At 46.1% G+C, this 25,499-nt stretch overlaps 1 protein-coding gene across 3 annotated transcripts in view; it reads right to left on the bottom strand.

Annotated features, from left to right (window-relative positions):
• Nucleotides 1-25,499, bottom strand: part of GSG1L (GSG1 like) — a 274,849-nt gene that overhangs the window by 35,456 nt on the left and 213,894 nt on the right. For 2 of the 3 annotated variants that reach the window (XM_039478187.2, XM_010340814.3), the window contains 2 exons: nt 17,461-17,572; nt 719-886 (listed from right to left, as the gene is read on the bottom strand). In XM_039478187.2, the coding sequence (XP_039334121.1) occupies nt 719-886; nt 17,461-17,572 (280 nt within the window). The remainder of the gene's footprint in view (nt 1-718; nt 887-17,460; nt 17,573-25,499) is intronic. The other variant, XM_039478188.2, reaches the window with a different exon arrangement.

Raw genomic sequence — 25,499 nt, 5'->3', positions numbered from 1 at the left:
ATCTATCCACCTACCCATCTGTCCACTTGTCCATCCACCCCCCCACCTACTCACTAACCCATCCATCCATCCATCCATCCATCCATCCATCTATCCACCTACCCATCTGTCCACTTGTCCATCCACCCACCACCCCTCCTACCCACTAACCCATCCATCCATCCATCCATCCATCCATCCACCCGCCCACTCACCCATCCATCCACCCATCTACCCACTCGCCTGTCCACCCATCTATCTATCCATATACCCACCCACTGTTTATTGTCACCTCCTCTGTTCCCAGCTGTACTCTGAAGACCCGGGTGATTACACGTAGTTCCTGACATTGAGAAGCCATTCTCCTCCTGCAGCCATCACCAGTCCCACAACTGGGTCCTCTTTTCACTCAATGCCATGGCAGAGCCCAAGAAGGAAACCTTGGTTCAGCCTCTTTATCATGGCTCCATGAAGCATAGGACCAAATGGCAAACACTCCAACTTGGTTCCCTTCTGGATTTCTCATGCTTTGATCACATAAGCCCAAGGCAACCTTATGACCCATAAAACATTAAAATGTCCCAGAAATTCCAACATAGTGGTGTCCAAACTCCCACCTCCATAACCCCTCTGTCATGCCATTCACTCCAGTTTTTGACTGGGGCTCGGTGGCCACTGAGGCCAGGCCATGGGCTTTAGAGTCCCCATGGTGGCCAGAGGTAACCCCCTGTGCACTGACCTCTCCCGGAAGTACTTGATGGCCTCAGGGTCTATGAAGGTCGGCTCCTCCCGGTAGCCCTGCTCAAAGACCTTGCGCTTGTGCCGGAACTCAATGACCGTCTTGGTGTAGGAGTTGAGCGTGGTGACAGAGGCTGCCATGCAGCAGGTAAAGGAGCCCCACGCCAGGCTGCCAAGAGATCAGGAGAGAGATGCCATGGTGAGGGTGGGCGAGGGACAGGAAACATCCCCCACCCACCAAACATTCATTCATCCCTGCATGGCTGTCTCTTCCTCTGGTACCTCAGCAGGTGCTGCCATAGAGAAGGACAAGACTTGGTCCCTGCCCCACTCACAGTCTGGGAGACAGAATTGTCTGCACATCGTACTGCAGATGTAAGTTACCCAGAATGCAGCAACACTTATGGGTCTGGTAGGAAGAGTGACAGTTGGCCAGGGGAAAGGGCATTCCAGGAGAAGGAATATTGTATGCAAAGGCATGGAGGCGTCAGACAGCAGGGAATGTTCCGCAAACTGTGGGAGGTTTGGGGAGCAGAAGTGAGGATGCATGAGGAGATCAGCTGGAGTTGGTGATTGAGAAGGAGATGGGGCAGACACCCTAAAAGCTCATTTTTCATGACAGTTAAGTTACCTTTGTTCATATACGACCCTTAAGTTAAGAAAGTTAAATCACTTTTGTTCGTATATGACCCTGGGAAAGATGCTAACCCTTTGTTTCACATTCCTCATGCCTAATTTTTTTTTTTTAAAAGATGGAGAGTTGCTCTCTTGCCCAGGTTGAAGTGCAATGGTGCGATCATAGCTTACTGCAGCCTCAACCTCCTGGCTCAAGTGATCCTCCCACCTCAGCCTCCCAAAATACTGGGATTATAGGTACGTGCCACTGCTCCCAGCATCTCCTCATGTTCATTGCAATGGACAATAGTGCTACCTTACAGGGTAATAATGGACAATAGCACTAACTCACAGGGTTGTTACAAGGTTTAAAGGAGATGATCCACTGAAAACATCTTAGAATAGTATCGAGCACATAGTAAGCACTCAAGAAAGTCTTGCTGTCATTAATATCATTAATATTAACATCTTCAGTTCCCACTTCTATATGACTTGGTTTGTAAACTCTCCCCCTGAGAGCGGAGGTTATAATGACCTGCTTGACTCTCTCCTCCCCAACTTTCTTTTCAGCTGGGACTTTTGGCAGCCCTCACTTGGTATACGTGCTGAGCCCAGCCCGAACCTGGAGAATTCGTCCTAACCACACTTGGAAAGGTAGGAAGGGTGGAGCTAGGAGACTCAGCTGACCCAGTTCCACTTCTAGAAATGGACTGCCTGATTCCTCTGATTGAGACTATGCATTCAACATTTAGTACCACCAGTGGGGTTCCTGCCTGGCCCCGGTTACATCTGGCCCGGTGCCTAGAGCCCTGTTCTTCAGTCTCTGTCTTGGTAACTGGTTTCCTCCAAATCAGGGACTCAGTTTTGCTATTCCAATCCTGCACTGCTTGGGAGCTCCGGGCCTCCCTGCTGCCAGCCCACTCAGCTGGTCTCTGAACATCATCACCACCCCTACATTCCACATGGTCAATGAAGCCCACTGTCTGTACTCACTGTTTTTACCTTTGACAGCCTCTGAGTATCCCAGAAGGAAATCAAGGAAAAAATTTGAGGACTCAGCCTTTCTCAAAGGGTTCCTCAAAAGAGTCATCTATTTCCCTCAACACCAAACGCATTGATAGAGTTCCTGTTTCCTTCATAATAAGGAGCTGATGTAGATCTTCCAGAAGCCCTTAATGTCTGTAATAGACAGCTTCAGGGTATCAGCCTGGCCCCTCTAAGAGCTTCCCTGTCCACAAAAGTGTCCAGCATGTTACTTACCACCCCCTACCATTCATAGATGACTAGATAAGGGCTGACCATCTGGCCAATGCTAGTCCAATCAGATACTCTCTTGAGCAGCAAAGCTGAATATTCTACTTCAACCTGGGATGTCTCTTTGGCATAATGGAAACTCAGATCCCGAAGATGGAGAATGAACAAGTAGGTTTTTTCTGGATTCCATGAGTATGGCGTATGTTGGTTCTGCCTGACCAGCAGCCATTCTTGCTTCTGGCAACTGTACTCCGATTCTGTTAAGGGATCACTCCTTCCTTCTTCTCAGGCCATTTGGTTTGCGTGGGGGTGGCCCCAACCTCAACCTCTAAGTGAGCACATGACCTTGGCCTGGCTAATGAAAATGATGCTTTTCTCTGGTCATAGTAGTTGGTTGGCAGATGGGCACATGACCCAAGTCAGGTTCATGAGACTCAACCCCTGGACTTGGCTAAAGCTACTGGGAAACAAAGCTCATCCTTCTTCTGTGGTGCTAAGCTGGTGAGATTTGAGCCAGGAGTTGCAGGGGATCCTCTTGCCACCACCCAAGAGAATGAAATTGACCCAAAAGAAAGCAGAGCCATGAAAAGGGGCTGGATCCCTGAGGTGAAGCCGTTACCCGTGGACTTTTCAATCATGGAAGTCTCAATTTCTTTTTTATTTTCTTTGATTATTTTTCTACCCTGAAGCCAGTTTGAATTGGGTTTCTGTCATTGGGAACCAAAGTTATTATATGTTTACTTGCTATAAATTATCTTCTTTTGCACGAGTTAGTTTTGTTGTGAATTTCTAGTCTCTACAGCCAAGGATCTTTAGGGTGACTAACTATGACTCAAACCTGAATGCCCAGTCAGGGGACAGAGCAGAGGATTCCCAAACTAAAGCCCCGAGCAAAGAAAAATACCCTGCAGGAGCGGTGGAGTCCAATGACTTTGTGTGTGGAGGGGAGCTTCCCTGGCGAGGAAGGGGGTTTGCTAGAGCCCAGGGGCCCCAGAAACAGATGCTAGGGGGTGGAGCAGAGCTGGACAGGCAATGGCTGGACAGGCACAAAGTCAGACTGACCCAGAAGAAATGCCTACATCCCCACCTTTCCATCTACTTTACATGCAAGATCTTTTCTCAAATAACATGTTGCCCTTAGCTTGACTCCTCAGGGTCTCTGCATTCCAGCCCCATGGCCCTTTTTCCACTCCTCAAAAACCCAAAGCTCATTCCCAACCCTACCTCCCCCCTTGCCTTCCCTCCCTCTGGAATCCTTGGATGCACTACTTTCCAAGTTCTTTTCGGGCTCTGCCCGGTTGGTCCCTTCTCATATGTGAATGTCACCCCTTCCTCAGTGGGCATTTTCTGTCTCCCATCTCTAAGAAGCCCCCTCTCCGTCATTCTGTATCACATGTCCCTGCTTAGTTTCATCACAGCCCTCATCACATCCTGCAATTCTCTTTATCTTTTTTCTTTCATTTATTTACTACTTTTAAATCAAATGTTTCCTTTTGAGATAATTACGGATTCACAAACAGCTGTAAGAAATGAGACAGAGAGAGATCCAAGGTACCTTTCAGCCAGTTTCTCCCAATGGTAAACTCTTGCAAAACTAGTGTAATATAATACTACAACATCGCAAGCAGAATATTGATATTGATACAGTCAAAATACAGACCAAGGATCTCTTATGTGCCATTTATAGCTACAGCCACTTCCCTGTTGCCCTCCCACAGATCCTGTCAGCCACCTGTTCTTCATTTCACTAATTTTACCTCTTCAAGTATTTTCCATAAATAAAATCATACAGGAGTATGTATGGTATTGGCTTTTTTTTTTTCACCCAACATAATTATCTGGAGAATCATCCACATTGTTGTGTGCATCAGTAGTTTGTTCCTTTATGTTGCTAAATACAGTATTCCTGTCCATGATGTACGAGTTTCTCCACATCCTCACCAGAATTTGGTGGTGTTGCTATTTTCTATTTTAGCTATTCTGATACATGTGTAGTAATATCTCATTGTGGCTTTAATTTGCACTTCCCTAACAGCTAACGGGGTTGGACAAATTTTCACTTATTTATTTGCTATCTGTATATAGTCTTTGGCAAAATGTGTTAGTGTTTTTTGCCCACTTTCTAATTGGATTGTTTTGTTATTGTTTACTACTGAGTTTTTAAAGGTCTTTATGTGCCCTAGAGATTAGTTCTTTGTCAGAAATGTGGTTTTCAAATATATTCTCCCATTCTACAGCTTTCTCGTCAACCTCTTAATAAGGTCTTTTATGGACCAAAAGTATTTACTTTTGATGAAATACAATTAATCCGTTTTTCCTTTTATGTGTTTGATATCAAATATAAGAACTTTTTGCCTAAACTTAGATTCTAAAGATTTTTTCTTATTTTTCTAAAATTTTACAGTTTTTACACTTTATACTTAAGTGTGTGATCCATTCTAAATTAATTTTTGCAAGGGGTGTGCAGTTTAAACTAAGGCTGATTGTTTATTTTTGCCAGTGAATGTCCAACAGCAGCAGCACCATTTGATGAAAAGGCCATTTCCTGCATAATCATCCCCCCGCCCCACACACACATCACACACTCACACAACAGTAAACTGATTTGTAACTTGTCAAAAATTAGTTGGGCATATCTGTATTGGTCTACATGTATTGATCGACTTACGACCTATGCAACTTACGATCATTCGACTTTACGACCGCAATTGCTAGCCACCACTGCTCCGCATCTGGCAGCACAAATGTTGCCCAGCTGGGTGTACGACAGTGCAGACCAGCTTCTGGCAGCACTACCATCTCCGTGTGCACCATTTCAACTGTACATATAGCCTACTCAACTTACGTCCAAATTGTGTTACGACGTTCCGCGGTCCCGACAGTGGTCATAAGTCAAGCACTACCTGTATTTCTGAGTTATCTATTTTTTTTTCGTTGATCTATGTGCCTATCCTCCCACTAATATCACACAATCTGGATTACTGTAGCTATACAATAAGTTCTAACATTGAGCACTCTAATTTATCCTGTCTTATCCTTCTTTTTCAAAATTGTTTGAGAAATTATAATTCATTTGCCTTTCCATATAAATTTTAGAATATTTTTCTCTATATCTACAAGAAATCTTTCTGAGATTTTGATAGAAATTGTATTAAACCTACTTACCAACTTCAGAATTGATATATGCACTATATATTGAGTGTTCTGATCCATGAACATAGTATATCTATCCATTTACTTAGATCTTCGATTTCTTTCACTGGTATTTTTCTATGGTTTTAGTGTTTTCAGTGTACAAGTCCTGTAAGTGTTTTGTTAGATTTATGCATAAGTATTTCACTTTTTTAGTGTAAATGATACATATTTCTAATTTTGTTGTCCAAATGTTCATTGCTAGTTTATAAAAATACAATTTATTTTGTATTTTTATCTTGTATCCTAAGACAGCACTAAACTTATTAGGTCTAGGCATTTTTTTTGGCCAATAACTTGGATTTGTCTATACGAATAATTATAACATCCACAAATAGATATAGTTTATTTCTATTACAATCTGTATGCCTTTTATTTTCTTTTCATATCTTGTGTCTTGCATGTCTTTCATGTCATATTTCTAGTTAAAACTTCCAGAACTATGTTGAATAACAGTGGTGTTCCCAATCTTAAAGAGAAAACGGTCTTTTAAGTATAATGATAGCTGCAGATGTTTTGTAGATAGTCTTTATCAAGTTGAGGAAGCTCCCCTTGATTCTTAATTTTCTGAGAGTTTTATTGAAAGTATGAATCAATGTTGAATTGTGTCAAATGCTTTTTCTGTATCAATTGATATGATCATGTGATTTTTTTCTGCTTTAGCCTGTTAATATGGTGAGTGACATTGATTTTTCAAATGTTGAAGCAGCCAGAACCCTAGAATAAACCCCACTTATCATGATGTATAATTATTTTTATATATTGCTGACTTCTATGCTATTATTTTGCTCAGGATTTTTACATCTATATTCATGGGGGCTCTTAGTCTGTGGTTCTTTGCACTATCTTTACGTGGTTTTAATATCAGGGTAATGTTAGCTTCATAAAGTGAATTGCAAAGTTTTCTCTCCTCTTCTATTTTCTGGAACAAAAAGTGCTAATTCTTATTTAAATATTTGGTAGAATGTTTCAGTAAAACCATCTGGACCTGGAGATTTCTGTTTTGAAAGTTTTTATTTATAAACTCAATTTCCTTAGTAGTTATAGAAATATTCAAATTACTTATTTCACATTTGGTAAGTTGTGGCATTTTGCGCTTTTAGAAAAATTGATCTATTTCATCCAGACTGTCAAATTTATGTGTGCAGAGTTGTTTGTAGTCTGCTTTTACTATATTTTTGATGTCCTCAACTGCAGCAACATACTCTGTTTCATTCCTGACACTGGTATTTTGTGTTCTCTCCTCTGTCCTCTCTCTCTGTCACTTTTGTGAGAGGTGTGCCAATTTTACCTTGTCAAAGAACCAGCTTTTTTTGTTTCATTGATTCTATCACTTTTTGTTTTCAATTGTACTGATTTTTGCTCATCTTTCTTCTGCTTGCTTTGGGCTTATTTTGCTCTTCTTTTTCTAGGTTTTTGGGATGAGAGCTCACTTGATTTGAAACATTTCTCAATTAGATCATATTGGTTGATGATGCTGAGTTCTTTAATATCTTTGGTGATTTTCCATTTGGTTGTTCTATTAATTGTTGAGAAAGCTATGTTGAAATCTCTAATTATAGTTGTGAATTTTCCTATTTCTCATTTCAGTTATATCAGTTTTTCCTTTGCAGATTTTCAGCTCTGTTGTTTGGTGGATACACATTTAGGATTGCAACGTCTTAGTGGATTGACTCTTTTATTATTATTTAATGTCTATTTTTGGTCAATTTATTTGCCTGAGTCTACTTTATCTATATTAACATAGCTGGTCCTGCTTTCTTTTGATTAATGATTACATGATATATTATTTTCATCCTTTTACTCTCAGCCTATCTATCTCATCATACTTAAATTGAGTTTCTTGTAGACGGCACATAGTTCTGGGTCATGTGTTTTAAATCCACTTGGTCAATTTCTGACTCTTAATTGGTATATTTAAACCATTTACATTTAAACTGATTATTTACATATTATGACTTAAGCCTGCCAATGAATTTTGTTCTTTTCTGCTTGTTCTGTTTTTTGTTTCTCTCTCTTTTTAAATTTCTTTCCTATGGATTTCTTGAACAGTTATTAGAATTCCATTTTGATTTATCTATAGTGATTTTGAGTGTATCTCTGTATATAGCGTTTTTAGTGGTTGCTTTGGGTCTTACATCATATATACATGACTAATCACAGTCTACTGGGGCCAACATTTAAGTAAAGCATAGAAATCTTGGCTCCTTTTGTGATCCTTTACCTTCCTTCATTTATAATATAATTGTCTTAAATATTTCCTCTGTATACATTTAGAATCACATCAGACTATAATATGATTTCTGCTTCAACCATCAAACATAATTTAGAAAACTCAAAAGGAGAAGTAAAGTTTCTCTTTCCATTTTTCATTCATTCATTTTTATATTCAAAACTTCCCTTTTTAAAGTTTCCATTTTGTCTAGAGAATTTCCTGTAGTCTTTCTTTTAGGGTACGTCTGCTGGCAACAAATTTCTTAGTTTTTCTTCATCTGAAGATGTCGTGATTTTTCCTTCATTTCTAAAGTATATTTTTGCCACAGATAGAATTCTAAGTTGGTAGTTCTTTTCTTTCAGCATTTTCATTTTCTTTTTCTTTGAAAATGTTGTGCCACTTCCTTCTAGCCTCCATGATTTCTGATGCAAAATCCACTGTTGCTTGAATTTTTTTTCCTGTAGCTAGGGAGGATGTTTTTCTCTCACTGTTTTCATTTTTTTTAAGCTTCAGTTTTTTTCCAAATTTAACTGTGATGTGTCTTGGTATGGATTTCTTTGAATTTATACTATTTTAGAGATTCATTCAGCTTTTGGTTCCGTAGGTTTATGTCTTTTACAGACTTTGGGACGTTTTCAGCCATTATTGAATTCAGTCCTTTGTCCAGTCCCACCCTCATTCTCCTTTTCTTCTGGGGCTCCAATATTATATTATTTGTTATAGTTCCAGAGGTCTTAAGGCTCTCTACATTTTTTTCAAGTTTATTTTCTCTCTGTTGTTCAAATTAAACGATTTCTATTGTCTTATCTTCAAGTTCATTGATTCTTTTCTTTGTCCCTTCTATTCTGCTGTTGAGACCAACCGCTAAGCTTTCTATTTTGGTTATTGTATGTTTTAGTTTTAAAATTGCCATTTGGTCCTTCTTTCTATCTTCTGCTTCTTTCCTGAGACTTTCTATTTTTCCAAGGGTGCTTGCAACCGCTTATGGAAGAATTTTTATGATGATTTCTACCATTTCTGTCATTTCAGCATTGGGATCTATTGATTGTCTTTTACCGTTCAAGTTGAGAGCTTGCTGATCCTTGACACGGCACGTGATTTTAATTGCAACCTTGACATTTGGGGTAGTTTTTGAGACTCTGGGTCTTGTTTAAACCTTCTGCTCTAGCTGGCTTCCTTTCACATCATTCTGGCAAGATGACTCTGGAGAGGTGGGGACTCTGTCCAGTTACTTCCCAGTAGGGGTGGAAGTCTATGTTTCCCACTGGGCAAGTGTATTAGTCCATGTAATTTATAAAGGAAAGAGGTTTAACTGACTCATAGCTCAGCATGGCTAAGGAGGCCTCAGGAAACTTATAATCACGGTGGAAGGCAAAGAGGAAGCAGGCACCTTCTTTACAAGGCTACAGGAAGGAGAAGTGCCGAGTAAAGGGGGATGACTCCCTTATAAAACCAGCAGATCTCATGAGAACTCACTGACTATCACAAGAACAGCATGGGGAAACCACCCTCATGATTTATTTACTTCCACCTGGTCTCTCCCTTGACACATGGGAATTATGGGGATTACAATTCAAGATGAGATTTGGGTGGGGACACAAAGCTCAACCATATCAGCCACCATTGACGTTCAAGATGGAGATGGTTCCTGGTTCTTACCAAGTGAGGGTGAGATTGAGAGCTCCGACTCCCCATTAGACCTCTACTGATACCTGGCTGGGAGGAGCCGGGAGGCCTTGTCACTGCTCCCCACATATCACTGACACCACGGGAGGGAGATAATCTTATTATGACGAGGCAGTGGCAAAAATCCTGACTCTCCACTAGTTCTCCTCCGACACAATCCCTGCAGGGAGGGAGAGGAGCACCTTGTTACTGCCTGGCAGAGGTGAAAGTTTACCTGGTGATTGTCACCAAAATCTAAGCGCCCATTCCCTTGCTGGCATGGGTGAGAGTGAAGCCACAGTTTTTTCTTTTCTGTAATGTGTGACTGGTGTAGTGCAGTTATTGCTAAATGTTTTCTGTCTCAGTGGGCTGACCCTTTCTTGGTCCTTTGGCTAGAGAAAGCAGACTTTAGTTGGGGCTTTTTTTTTCTCTGTTCTTTTGGCATGTCTGAATTGCTGACTTCTTCAGCTCTAAATCTGGGATATACAACACAAAAAGAACTCAGCAATGTGTTGTTTCTTGGTCCCTAACCAGCCTACTGTCTTATTCCCTCCTTTCAGAGTCTTCTGATGTCTGTTTTATCTTTAATGTCCAAAGATTTTAGTGACATTGAGCGGGAGGAATAGGGAAAAGCATGTCTACTCTGTCTTCTCAGAAGTGGCATCTTTAGTGTTTGTTTTTCGATTATTTCCTCTTCTACCCCAGAATGCCAGCTTCATGAAAATGGGAGCTTTGTTCACTTCACTACTATCACTTAGCACCTAGAACAGTGCCTGGCACATAGTAGGTGCTCAGTAAATACTTGTGGAACGAATAGATAAACGAAGATAAAATAAAAACAAACAGAAAAAGACAGTTATGAAAACACTGCTCTGGTTTTAGCGCGGGTGAGAGGCTATATCCATGAGCCTTCATCTCCCTGTTCCTCTCATCTCCCAGGTCCCCTGGGTGCCCACAAAATACACAGTTTGAAAATTTTGGGGCCAGAACACCTGCTGGTTTTAGCAGCTTGCACTTCTGAACTGGCACAGGGAGCTGCGTGGGTGACTGGCCTGGTTTTCAGAGCCAAGAGCAGATCGGACACCATGGGGAGGAAAGGGGAGGGTGGCAACGGGGGCTGTCAATTCTCTCTCCTCTGGGAGTGGCAGGAGCAGTGGCAGAGGGACACAGAGGGAGCAGATTTAGAGACACATGGACCACATCTTGCAACCTACTCCAGGCCCTGCCCAATGGGGAATGGACCACTAAGGAAGGCTCCCCTGGCTGCCTGCAGAGCAGAGGGGTACAGATCCACCATGCGAGGCAGGGCTGGGCGCAGAGGCATCATCCAGGCCACTCTCAGGGCCCAAGAGCTGATGGGACTGGCGGCTAGACAGTGGCAGGCTCTGAGGGCCCAGCTGGTCCCTCCATGGCCCGCACGGCACCCTTGGGCAGGCACATCCCTTTCCCTAAACCTGGTCTTAGAGCAACGGAGGCCACAGCCACCTCCCTCAGGCAGATGAGTGAGGGAAAACTTCCCGCTGATCACACAGCCTCTCAGCAGTGACATCAGCACACGCACACCCTCTCCAGTTGTCTTTGGGGCCAAGGCTCTCGTAAGGTCACAGCGGCAGACTCAACCCCTTAAGGAATCAGCCTGCTGGAATACCAGTTAAGCCCTGCATAGAGGGAAGGGGCCACCTGCGGCCCCCAGAGAGGAAAGAAGCTGGTCTGCTCTTTCCACAGAGTCATGGAGACTAGAAAGAAGGGAGGGACAGCAGTGAGGCCTGTATTCCACAGGGACAGGGCCTCAGAAGCAGAAAGGGGCCACTAGAACAGGAGTGAGAACCCTCCCTGGACCCGGCCCAACTTGCTATTCTCTTGCTGTGTGACATCAACCAAATTGCTTCACTTCTCTGGGCCCTCCAGCTCTTATAATATTCCACACCATGAGGTCCCAGTACCCTTAGTCTGCAGAGAGAAGAATGCTTGAGATAAGATTTCACTGCGTGTGCCGGAGTAGGAGGAGACCTTTTTCCATTCCTCTCTAGATTGATCAAATGCAAAACAGAAGCAGAGAGGGCAGGGCTAGCTTTCCACACTCCTGCCGTCACCAGGAAAGCCAACATTCCAAGCAGGGGCCACAGACTCAAAATTTCTGCAGGGTCAGGCAGAGGATGACTAAGTGAGGGACTGTGGGGGAGTGTAAGGCAATAGGGCATGGTGGAGACTGGGGTAGCTGGAGACCAGACGCCCATCTAAAGGTGCAGTCATTCTCAGCCTTACCTGCTGGCTGCCCGGTGGCAAGGCTGTTCAGGCAGGAACAGATCTTCCAGTGACCATAAACCAGAAACCTGGACTTTTATGTAGAAGTTTTACTACTTTAGATGTCGGAAATAAATACAAACTTTTTTTGTTTTTGAGACAGAGTCTTACTCTGTCACCAGGAGAGGAGTGGCCACTCTGTCACTCTGGAGTGCGGTGGTGCGACCTCAGCTCACTGCAACCTCTACCTCCCAGGTTCAAGCGAGTCTCCTGCCTCAGCCTTCCAAGCAGCTGGGACTACAGGCACACACCACCACTCCCAGCTAATTTTTGTATTTTTAGTAGAGATGGGGTTTCACTATATTGGCCAGGCTGGTCTCGAACTCCTGACCTCATGATCCACCCGCCTCGGCCTCCCAGAGTGCTGGGATTACAGGTGTGAGCCGCTAGCCCAGCCGCAAATACAAACTTTTATAAGACACAACGGTAGGCCTAAGAAAACACCTGCAGGCTGGGTTCAGCCCCCGGCTTCATGCAGTTGACAGCATCCAAGGCTAATTGTGCGACTTTCAACCTGTTTCCTGGTCCCTAAAGCAGGGATGGCAGCTCCTCTCCTGGAAACCAGTGACAGGAGCAGACAGCTCAGGGCTTGTAAAGTGCTTCTTACTGTTCACAGCACAAAGTAGGTGTTGTAACCTTAGTCTTTTTTTTGTTTAGTTTTTGAGACAGAGTCTCCAGCCCAGGCTGGAGTGCGGTGGCATGAACACGTTTCACTGCAGCATCAACCTCCAGGGCTGGAGTGACTCTCCCACTTTAGCTTCCTGAGTAGCTGGGACTACCGATGTGCACCAACACACCCAGCTAATCTTTTCTTTTCTTTTAGAGATAGGGTCTGGCTATGTTGCCCAGTCTGGTCTTGAACTCCTGGACTCTCCCATCTTGGCCTCCCAAGGTGCTTGGATTACAGATAAGCCACTTTGCCCGGCCCCAACCTTAATCTTATCCCACCTGGTTCCTGCCTCCTTAAACCAAACAGCCGCTTGGGTGCCCACCAGGGTCCTGTCCTGACCTCATTACAGGTAGAGATTGCTGACACCCGGCGCCGAAAGGAGGAGTGGGCAGGAGGGCTCGCACTCACCGAGCACACTCTGTGTTGAGTGCTCCACTTGCATTGATTCACTTGCTCTTCATGTTCATTACTCGGCTCCAAAGCCGGCCTCCAGGGAGCCACACCTCCCTCGGCTCACCCCACCCACCCCACCCTTGCAGCTGGCCCTGTCACTTGCTCTTAACCAACAGAATGCATCAGAAGTGACACTGTGTGACTTCCGAGGCTGGCTCATACAGACCCTGTGGCTTCCATCTGGGTCTCCTGGAACACTCAGCTTTGAGATAACCTCCCCAGGGACCCAGCCTCCATGCTGTGTGAAGCCCCTCCAGCTGCCAGCCAGGCCAGCTGGCACCAGCTGCCAGAGCCATGAGGGGCCACCTTGGAGGTCCACCCCAGCCATGCCCCAGACGACCTCAGCCCCAGCTGACATCCAACTGAAGCTTTGGGGAAGACCCCAGCAAGCACCGCCCGGCTGAGCCCGGTCCACTCCAAATATAAGAACAAATAAGAACACATTTTTTACTAGTTACTGTTATTACTATATAATAATACATTTTTACAAGATTTGGGGGTGATGTGTATGCCTCAACAGAGAACTGGAACACAATTCGAGAGAACCTTATGAGGTGGAAATTTAGGCTGTCCCATTTTCCAGCTGAGGACACAGAGGTACAGAGGAAGTAAGTGGCTTGGTCAAGGTCCATGGCTGGTGAGGGGAAGGGGCAGGCTCTGAACCTGAACTGCTTCCACAGCCACACCCTCAACCGCCCCTCCGCACTGCGGTGGAGGCCCAGGAGTGTGTGCTGGGGTGAGATTTGAACCCCGGGCTGTGAGACTCTTAACCATGAGGACTTTCAACTTCTTGCAAAGGTGTCCCTCTAAGAAGCTGGCACTCAACAGGCTTTGAGCTCCGCAAAACTCCTCCAGCTTTCAGAGCCCCTGCAGCCTGTTCTTCCCTGCTAGGCAGGAAGACAGAGGCCAGGGCCATCCCTTCTCAGAGCTGTTCTCCTCTCCATTACCTGGGGAGGGCACAGCGGAGGCTCTCGGGCCAGAATTTTGACAAATGGCCTCACACATATTAAATAAGAGAGATGACATGGTACAGCCCTGGCGAGGCCCCAGATGTGAAGGATGAAAAATAGGGCTGATCCATTTTGCAGGTCTCAGTGACAGGGAAAAATGGATCAGCCCTAATAGGGGCTGCACACTGGGCCCGGCCTTTAATAAGTCCAATGGGAATTCAGTGCCCATTGGGAGGCTGGCCCTGAAGGAGGGAGCAGAGGAGCAGGACAGAAGGCTCTGGTCTCCAAGGAAAGAATGTTCCCCTGGCTGACACCAGCAGGCTTGACTTAAGACAATGAACACTAGAGGAGAGAGGCAGGGCCTTCTGGAAATGGGGCCTGGTGGGAGGAGGCAGTTCCCACCAGGGCATCTGATTCAACTTTTCTAATTTTCAGCATCTGCATATGCAACATGAGGTTACTGCATGTGATAAATTTCATATCAGTAGCATATTGTTCATGTTAAATTTCACATCAGTAGCTTGATATTACACGCGTTAAATTTCATATCGATAGAATGATATTGCATGTGTTAAATTTCATATCAGTAGCATGTTTCATGTGTTAAATTTCATATCAGTAGCTTGATATTGCACATGTTAAATTTCATATCAGTAGCGTGATGCTGCATGTGTTAAATTTCATATCAGTGGCTTGATATTGCTCGTGTTAAATTCCACATCAGTAGCAGCAACGTAAGAGCTGGTATTTACTGAGCACACACCATGTGCGGAGCATCATGGTAAGCACATCCATGAACTCTCTTATTATTACTCATCTCAGAGAGGCTTCCAGTATGGCTCTGGAGCTTGAATGCCCGAGTTTGAATCCCAGCCCTGTCCCTTATAGCTGGATGACCTTGGGCAGGTTACTTCAGTTCTCTGTGTCTCCATGAAATACCTACCTGATTCACGGCGAATCAGCACTCAGTAAATCTGAGAGATTATGACACACATGGTCAGCACTTACAAATGTGAGTTGCCCTCCTTTGTGCCCTTCTCTAGCTCAGGGAAATGATCTTTCAAGGTCAAGGTCTCAGGACGGAACTGCTCCAGGGGGAAGGGTTGGGTAAAGGGAGGTCAGAACGTCAGCTGGCTTCCCTGGGATTGTTCTACTTAAAGGGATTGGGGCCAGGGTTAACAGGTCAAGGTCCCTTTAAGGCAAATACTTTTGGCTTTAAAAGAATAGAGTCGAGCAGAGGGGAGATGGAGCTGCGGTGCCCACTGGACTGGAATTGAGTCTTTAAAAAAATTATAACCATAGTCCCTCCTGTTCTATTCTGAGACGCTCTCTCACCTCCAGGTGCTTGGACCTGCTGTTCCCTCTGCCTAGCACCCTATTCCTCCTGTTTTGTCTTTAAAATTCTTCCTGGGGACCAGCCCCACCCAAAGTTGGGTCAATTAATGGCCCTTCCTCTGTGCTCCTGCAGCTGCCTGTGAACTCCCTCCCCCCACACACCTACATCACAGCACAGTTCAGATACAGCTGGTTCACTTGTCTCCATCCCTGTTGCAATGCTGACTCAGCACTGCTGCATCCCCAGCACCTAGAACAGCTGTCCTGGAGGAAGTACTCAGTGAATAGGTGTTAAATGACTGAGTGGATAAATGCTCCCCAACTACCAGCCCCAGATCTGGATACCCTGTGTAGTGAACAACTGTGGTTGCTGTCTTTCCAGCCTGCATAGCCTTCTCCTCTTTCTGTCCAAGGATTTCAGCGGGGCTAATGCCACTCTCTGGACCATGTGACTCAGGTCATTCCAATCTCCCCCAGGGTCTAAATCAATGGTTCAGGTTTGATCACATGACTTAAGCTAAGCCAATAAAAGTCATAGCCAGGATTTTAACTGGGAATATGGGAAAGAAATCCCATCACTCTGCTGGTATTGCTACATTTTTAAGATGGAAGTCTGGCATTCCAGCCTGGGTGACAGAGCAGAGATTCTGTCAAAAAAAAAAAAAAAAAAAAAAGCAGCAGCAGCAGCAGCTTGATGCTGTGTGTTGTGATCATCTATCTTTGCTAGCATTTGGGGAAAAGTTATTTGAGAATGGAGCCTACACCAATTCAAAGGGAAGAGAGACAAGATAAGAAGACAGCATGACTGAGTTCCAGATGAAATCACCTGGTCGCCTGGATCCAGCTGTACCTGAAGCAGATTTTGTGGTAGCTCACTCAGCATCTATTCCATCCATTCACCATTTGGGAGGTTTTGACTCATTCTTTGCTCCAGAGGTGGGCCTGGTCAAGCTAAGGGGATAATAAGCTCATGACATTTCCCCAGCTGTGACAATGATTAAGGAGAGAGAACATGACCTAAGTCCACCAGCGGGAAGCTTGGGACCCTGATTGATATTAGAGAAGAAGCCCCTTTTTTTCTTACAAGGGAAGGAGGATGCACCAGCCTTAGGAAGAGCTCTCCCCAACAGGGAAACCAGCTCAGCAACAAAGTAAACATGTAGAGGGTGCCAGGCTCAGATGACTACACAGAGGAAGAGAACTCAGCCCTAATGACCTCAGTGACTCTGGATCAAACGTGTCCTGAAGTCCACACCATAGCTGTGCTTTTCCTTTCCATGAACCACTGCATGATATCTCCTTGCTTAGACTGATGTACGTAGGTTTTTCTGTTACAACACAGAGCACCCTGGCTGATCCACCTGGATTTCCCATACAAACGAATGAACACCCTTTGTTCACTTAAGCTTGAGATTCTATCACTCATAAGCAAAAGAACCCTGACTAATCATGCCTTTCATAAGCACACCCTGCTTTGAGGTGCTGACCTGTTCCCTGTGTTTGGAGCCGCTCACTGGAGTCCTCCTACCCCATCGGGCCACCCAGAGCCCTCCACAGCTCCCCTAATTTCAGGTCTTCCCAGCTTCCATCTCCAACCTTCCAGAGCATGCCTCTTAGGCAGGGGTTGGCAGAGGGCCAGAGAATAAGTATTTTTGACTTTGTGAGCCATTCAGTCTCTGTCACCACCGCCCAGTGCTGCCATCTCAGTGTTAAAGCAGCCGTGGATAATACACAACAATGAGAGTAGCCGTGTTCCAAGAAAACCTTATTTATGGACATTGAAATTTGAATTTCATGTAATTTTCACATGTCACAAAACCGCATTCCTCTTCCTTTGATTTATTTTCTTAGCATTTAAAAATCGAAAAGCTTGAGGGCTGCATACAAACAGGTGGTGGGCCAGATTTGACCCACAGGCCCTAGTTTGCCAATCGCTGCCCTGGGATCGCAAAGCACCTTTGGGTTGCAGCCCCTCCAACTTCCCCCGTGTCTTCCCCCGACACCCACTGGACTGAACTGCTGAAGTCCCAGCATGCCCTGCGGCTCTGATGCTTAAAGCTGTTCCTGCACTGATGGTCAAAGCCACTTACCAGAAGGACCACCCATAGTCCCAGGAATGGGGTCTCCAGTCTTCAGGGCCGAGGCTCACGGTGACCTGGAACACCTGTGTGTACATCATGTGGGCGACCATTCCCAGGAGGCCTGCGGGGCAGGGAGCAGAGCAAAGCATCAGGAAGACAGGAAGGGTTTTTTGTCTCCACACCCCCATGGCCTCTCTGCTGCCTGCCTGCCCGCCTGTGATCACTGTGGAGAACAGGGACCCCTGGGTAAGGGAGGTCAGCAGGAACAGAGCTTGGGAGGCCACAGGGGGTCGCTCTCTTTTCTTCCTTTATTTTTTTTTAAAGACAGGGTCTTGCTCTGTTGCCAGGCTGAAGTGCAGTGGCACGATCATAGCTCCCTGCAGCCTCCAACTCTTGGGTTCAAGTAATCCTCCCACCTCAGCTGCCTGAGTAGCTGGGACTACAGGCTTGCACCACAATGCCTGGCTAATTTTAAAAAATTTTTGTAGGGATGGGGTCTCACTGTATTGCCCAGGCTGGATTCTTAAACTCCTGGGCTCAAGTGACCCTCCTGCCTTGGCTTCCCAAAGTGCTGGGATTACAGGCATGAGGTTGGTGGGTTTCTAAGCTAGGCCAAGGGGCTTGAGTTTGGGCCAGAGGGCAAAGGGGAACCCTGAAAAACATTTAAGCAAAGGGGATGCAGAGTCAGATCTGTGTACAGATGAGCGAACTCTCTGTAAAAGGCCAGAGAAGTCAATATTTCAGGTTCTGTGGGCCGTATTGTCTCTGTTAGAACTACTCAACTCTGCTGTTGTAGCACCAAAGGAGCCGCAGACAATATGGAAATGAATGGGCATGGCTGTGTTCCAATAAAACTTTATTTACCGAAATAGGCTTTGGGCCAGATTTAGCCCACAAATCTTAGTGGGTCATGAAATCAACTTCACAGATTTTTCTGTTTTTAGCCTGTTACCCAGGCTGGAGTACAGTGGCATGATCATAGCTCACTGCAGCCTCAATCTCCTGGGCTTAAGTGATCCTCCCACCTCAGCCTCCCAAGTAGCTGGGACTACAGGTACACGCCACTACGCCAGGCTAATTTTTATATTTTCGTTTTTGTAGAAATGGGGGTCTTGCTATGTTGCTCAGGCTGGTCTCAAACTTCTGGGATCAAGCAACCCTCCCACATCAGCCTCCCTAAGTGCTGGGATTAGAGGCTAAATTGTTTAAATTTAAAGCATTTTCCCACATCTAGCAAGAAGTGGGCTGTGGCTGGGGAGGGAGGACCTTTATTTTCTCAGTGTTTTGTAGACCCTCCACTCTTTTAAGACAGAGCAGAGAGAACTGCCTGCCTGCTAATGGGAGAATGGGGGCCCCAAAAGCCTGTTATATTTCTCTTTGTACCACTGTGTTTGAGCATTTTTCACATTTATGAACCACTTCTGTTTCTTCTTCTTTGAATGTCTGTATCCTCTGTCAATTTTCTTTTTGTTTTTAAAAATCTTTCTCCTTATCAATTGGTAGGAATTCTTTGTATGTTCTGAATATAAATCCTGTCCGTTGCATAGATTATATATTTTTTTAAAAAAATTAAGAAACTTTTATTTTTGGAGACAGAGTCTCACCCTGTCACCACACTGGAGTGCAGTGGCTCCATCTGGGCTCACTGCAAGCTTTACCTCCCAGGCTCAGGTGATCCTTCCACCTCAGCCTCCTGAGTAGCTGGGACTACAAGCATGAGCCACCACACCCATCTAATTTTTGTATTTTTCCTACTGATTTTAAAGGATACCTTTATACCGTATTCCAAGTCCCACAAATACATGGGTGCACTTCCTAACTTGTCATTCTGTCCCACCGATCTTTCTGTGTGTTCCTGCATCAGTGCCACACTGTTTTATTCACCATAACTTTACAGTACAATCTGTTTTCTGGAGGGACAAGTCTCTCCTCTTTATTATTGCCCAAGGCTGAGTCTCTCTGGAATTATTACCCTGCCCGGAAGCTGTGCCCACTCAGAAGGGTGTTGACCCTGTCTTAGTCTTCTGCCAGTTCCTTTTCTGAGGGATGGAATATTCATGAGAAGGGCCACTCCTTATGCCAGGACAGTAGGAGCATAACAATATTTTAATACAAAATCTCCCACCCAGAAGCTGGACTTAGCCTATTGGGAAAATAATTAATTTTCTGAATTATTAGTTTAGAAAAGCATTGATTCCTAAATTAATTCTATTTATCCCCAAGTATGAAAGACCATGCTTTAAGGAAATTCAATAAATAAAAATTACAGTTCACTCAAAGATACCTTAGTGGAACTCTCTGATTGCATTTTAAAGATTCTGCTTCAAAAATCTGACCCTTGCCTATGTTTTTAGAAGCATGTTCATTCTGTAAAGCAAGGTCCACCCACAGCATCTGTCCTATAAATCCTCATCAGAAGGAATCGTTTCCAAACCATCAGAACTAAAAAGTGACTTTTCAGTGCATTACTGCACCTCCTGAATTCAGGGAGACTAAATGAATGAGACTTTGCTGCTGCTGCTGCGATTACTTCCTGGCTTGGACTCAAACCAGGAAACTCACAGCTGTAAATCTCTCCTTGTGATTTCCAGAATCTCCCAACTCCTGATACCACAAATGAAATTCCAAACCCGTGTGGTCAGGTGGGTATGGTTCCTCCAGGCCTCGAGGGAACCCTGGAGAACACTGGAAATGGGGGGATGTTGGCTAGGAGGCCAGAGTTGGGCTGGGTGTGGTGCTCCCCAGAGCTTAGAGCAGGAAGAGCTGTCATGATGCCTAGCCCTGCCCTCTGCTAGTCCAAAATGAGGAAGTAGAATTCTGTTAAGTCCAAGGATGCAGAGTCCAGGGGGTGCTGAGAATTAAGAGATAATGTCAAGTGCATCAGAAGGTGAGCCCGGAGGAAAGCAGACCCGGGAAAGTGAAAGAGAGAGCCCAGCTTTCAGCTCTGTCACTGATATGGTATGGCTCTGTGTCCCCACCCAAATCTCTCATTGAATTTTAATCCCCAGTGTTGGAGGAGGGGCCTTGTGCGAGGTGACCGGATCACAGGGGCAGATTTCCCTCTCACTGTTCTTGTGATAGCGAGTGAGTTCTCATGAGATTTCTGGTTGTTTAAAAGTGTGCAGCACCTCCCGCTTCATTCACGTCCTCCTTCTCCAGCCATGTAAGACATGCCTGCTTTCCCTTCCCCTTCCGCCATGATTGTAAGTTTGCTGAAGCCTCCCCAGCCATGCTTCCTGTACAACCTGTGGCGCCATGAGCCAATTAACCGTCTTTTCTTTACAAGTTACCCAGCCTCAGGTAGTTCTTTATAGCAATGTGAGAACTGACTAATATAGTCACTTCCCAACTTTGTGACCTTGGGTAGGTTGACTTCCTGTGCCTCAGTTTCCTCACCTGCAATATGGGGATAATAATACCCACCTCATAAATTGGTATGAGGATTGAGTGGCTTATATTTATAAAGCACTTAGAACAGCACTGGGCACAAAATAAGCTCCATAGAAGTTTCTCGAATGAATGAATGAATGAATGAATGCGTGAATGCACACCTGAGACTCACTATGTAGGCCCACTAGACTGTATGTTAGTCCACAGACCAGATCTGTTTGGCTCTCCCCTGAATCCCCAGAGCCAAGCCCAGTACCTGACACACAGTAGGTGTTTCAATACTTGCTTATTCAATGAATAAATGAGCACTGAGTGAGAGGTGCCTGGGGATGTTGAGCTGGCTGGTGTAAAGGTCAAGAGTGTGGGATACAGGAAGGAGTTAGGACAGGACCAGAGTGCAGGACTTTATATAGGAGAGCATAGGTCAGGGTCATCATTCATTCCTTTATCGTTTATTCATTCAATCAGCCAAGGAATGTTTATCGAAGGCTTTTCCCATGCCAGACCCTGTTCCAGGGGGTTGGGGAGTGAGAGACTGGAACAGTTGGACAGATGTCCTGCTCTCAAGGGGTTCAGGCTCTGGTGGAGAGAGCCAGACAACTGGCACAGAAACTAACATGAAATTTCAGGCAGTAGACATTTCCATGAAGAAAACAAAACAGGACAAGTGGTGGAGAGTCCTTGGAGTGGGAGGCACTTCAGCCCGGGTGGCCAGGGAGGGTGTCTCAGAGGAAGTGACATTTAAGCAGAGGCTTGAATGGGGAGCTGAGGGTAGCCGTGCAGAGGACTGGGGAAGAGTATTCCAGACAGAGGGAGCAGCCTGGGAAAGGGCTGGGGCTGGAGGCAGGGAGAAAACGCTGCAGCAGACTGAGCAAGAGGTAGGAGGGGCCAGGCGCGGTGGCTCACCCCTGTAATCCCAGCACTCTGGGAGGCTGAGGAGGGTGGATCATCTGAGGTCAGGGGTTCGAAAGCAGCCTGGCCAACATGGCAAAACCCTGTCTCTACTAAAAATACAAAAATTAGCCAGGTGTGGTGGCACACACACCTGTAATCCTAGCTACTCAGGAGGCTGAAGCAGGAGAATTGCTTGAACTCAGGAGGTGGAAGCTGCAGTGAGCCAAAATGCCAAAATCACACCACTGTACTGTAGCCCGGGTGACCAAAAAAAAAATGGCCGGCATGGTGGCTCACGTCTGTAATTCCAGCACTTTGGGAAGGCTGAGGCAGGCAGATCACAAGGTCAGGAGTTCGAGGTCAACGAAAGATACAAGAATTAGGTGGTTGTGGTGGCACCATGCCTGTAGTCCCAGCTACGGGCATGGTGCTGAGGCAGAAGAATCGCTTGAACTGGGAGGTGAAGGTTGAAGTGAGCTGAGATAGCACCACTGCACTCCAGCCTGGGCGACAGAGCAAGATTCCATCTCAAATTTTAAAAAAGTAGGGAGGGATATTTCAGACGGAGTCAGAAAGGCAGGCGGGAGCCTGGCCACACAGGACCCTGCAGCCAGCAGTGCAGCTGGGCTCTCAGTCTGTGTAGAACAGGAATCCAGTAAAGGACTTTCAGCTGTAAGCAGGGGTCAAATGGATGCTTCTAAGAAAATCCTTCTGATTTCTGTGTGGAGACCATGACTGTAAGGGGAGGAGGTGAGCCCAGCTGAGAGGCCACTACGAGGACCCAGGCTAAGCTGTTTTTGTTTGGGCTGGAGTTGCTGGCAGCTCTGGGGTAGGTTTAGTTAGTTTGTTTGTTTTTGTTTTGTTTTGAGACAGGGTCTCACTCTGTCACCCGCGCTGTAGTACAGGGGTGCAATCATAGCTCAGTGTTAACCTCCAACTCCTCCAGCCTCAGCCTTCCGAGTAACTAGGACTAAAGGTGCATGCCTCCACACTCAGCTATGTTATTTATTTATTTAAGAGAAGGGGTCTCCCTATGTCCAGGCTGGTCCCGAACTCCTGGCCTCAAGTGATCCTCCAGCCTTAGCTTCTCAAAGCACTGGGATTACAGGCATGAGCCACTGTGCTCAGTCTAGGGTGAGTTTTGACGCTGGAATCAATAGGACTCGCTTCTGGGCTGCACGCAGGTGATGAGGGCTACTACTTGGGGTCTAGAATGACCTTAAGAGTTTGGGTTTGAGCATCTGAGCAGATGCCCCTTGCTAAGATGAAGAAGATGAAGAGAAGAAGGAGTCTGGGTGGGTAGAATCCTATTTGTGCCATATTCATCTGAAATGCCTATTTTATATCTAAGCAGGGGTAGCAAGCAAACGGTTGAAGGGCCAGGTCTGCAATTCAGGGAGTCATCAGCACCAGAGACGTCAACACGTGAATGGTAAATAACACGGTGTGCCTGATAAAGAGGTCGTCTGGAGACTGCAGCAAGAGAGAAAAGGGTCCCAGGATGATGCCAACATCTGGCCTTAAGCAGAGTAGGAGGGACCAGCAAAGAAAGCTGAGGCAGAGGGGCCACGGATGTCGGGGGAAAATCAGAGTGTGGAGTCGTCAACTGCAAGGTTTAGAAGAGGAGAAGAGTAAATGACAGAAAAGGCTTTCAAAGCAGAACGCTGCCTGGGGAAGCGGGAAAATGCGGTGATAGCAGCGTGGGGGCCTGGGGCTCAGGAAGGCATTTTATTTATTTAAAAATACATACACGTAATGCATCTATCTATCATCTCTATCATATGTATCTATCTACCTGTCTTTCTTTCTTCTTTCTTTCTTTCTTTCTTGCTTTCTCTGTTTATCATATCTATGCTATCATCTACATCTGTCATTTATATCTTTCTTTCATCTATCTATCATATCTATGTTATCTATCATCTATATCTATCATTTATATCTATTTGTTTATCTATTTATTTTTCTTTTTTGTACAGACAGGATCCCACCACGTTGCCCAGGCTGGTCTCGAACTCCTGGCCTCAAGCAGCCCTCCAGCCTCAGCCTCCCAAAGGTCTGGAATTATAGGCATGAGCCACTGTGCCTGTGCAGGAGATATCTCCCATGGGAGATAGAGAATGTCTCCATGCCCATGCAGAAGGATCACACAGAGAGGGAGAGACAGACAGAGTAGAGGAGCGAGAGGGCAACTGTGGAAGCAAGGTCCAGAGACGGCCAGAAGGTGCGAGGAGGTTCTAGAAAACAAGGGGGCTGGCTTTTGATGGGAACTGGGACATGTCACCCAAGGGAGTAGGAAGACAGCATCTGAATGAGATTCAAGTTTTGTTTGTTTGTTGTTTTTTAAGACAGGGTCTCGCTCTGTTCCCTGGGCTGGAGTGTAGAGACGCCATCATAGCTCACTGCAGCCTCAACCTCCTGGGCTCAAATGATCCTCCTGCCTCAGCCTCCTGAGTAGCTGGGACTACAGGCAAGTGCTGCCATGCCCGGCTGACATTTTTAGTTTTGTAGAGACAGGGTCTCATTATGTTGTCCAGGCTGGTCTTGAACTCCTGGCCTCAAGGGATCCTCCTGCCTCAGTCTCCCAAAGTGCCGGGATCCAGGCAGGAGCCCCTGTGCCCAGCTGGATCTGAGTTCTTGAGCAGCTTCACCCCCACTCCTCTCCAGCCAGCGGGAGACAAGGGCCAACTGGGGCAGTGGGGGCTGAGGAGCAGCGAGGGCAGGGGGTGAAACAGTCTCTCTCTTCTGAGAGTGAGAAAGCATAAACACGCTGAGGCAGTGCCTCTGCTCTCGGGGCAGTGTTGCATGTCGTGTGAGATCCGTGCTCGTGAATTTAAAGTGAGCCGAGGCAGCATGGCCATGGGATTCAGGCAGGGAGAGAGCAGTTGGCCTGGTGACACCTGTCAGGGTGTCTTGAGCCCAGAGGACACACAGAAATGCCATCCTTTTGCTCGATCACTGGGGAGAGGGGTGGCAGGTCTCTGGTCCTCCCTCGAGGTGGGCTGGACCAGAGCCCATGTGATCCCTCCCAAGGGAACGGTCTCCAAGCTGGAGCTACCCCTGGATGAGGACATAGAGCGGCCGTGACAGCCCCAGTTCCAGGATCCCCCCTGCCTCTGACCTGGCTCCCTTTGCCAGGGTTTGGATGTTTTATGCGAATGTCACGCTCCATTTAATTGAGATACCAGGGAGGTAGCTGATTAATGGATTTATAATAGAGTTTATTATTAAAGATGCAAGTTATTACTGAGAACACGTGGTGAGCACTCATGTTTAAATAAATATTCTTGTAGATGCTGGGCATGGAGCTGGACTTGCCAGTATTCCATGCGTGTCATGTCCGGGACTTGAGACGCAGAGGGGCTGGAGGGTCCCTGGAGGAGGGCAGAACCAGAGAGACGGGCTGCAGGAGGGCTGCAGAGGGACATCCCGGACCTTCAGCTGGTCACCGAGCAAGTATCAGGTGGCAGCTGTGCTTCAGGCGTTCCTACAGGGCTCAAGTGGCCTGTCCTCCCAATGCTCCCCTCGGGAGGGGAGAGGCAGACACACAGACTCGGCACCGCTGGGTATCAGGGCAGCCAAGAGGAAAAGTCTGGGGGTCTGTGGGTTTGGTGGGGGTCAGAAGAGGCTCCTTGAGGAGGTGATATAGGAGCTGAGAGCCGAAGGGTCAGAGGGAAGACGAGAGCAGAGAGGGCAGGGGAACCCGAACCAGCAGAAACCCACAGGAAAAGTGGTTTGGTGTGGCTGTCACAGGCGACTGGGGGTGG

This window comes from Saimiri boliviensis, chromosome 12, assembly GCF_048565385.1.
Source record: "Saimiri boliviensis isolate mSaiBol1 chromosome 12, mSaiBol1.pri, whole genome shotgun sequence".
NCBI lineage: Eukaryota > Metazoa > Chordata > Mammalia > Primates > Cebidae > Saimiri > Saimiri boliviensis.
The sequence above is the reverse complement of the archived record's forward strand: the minus strand, read 5'-3'. Positions and strand labels throughout refer to the sequence as shown.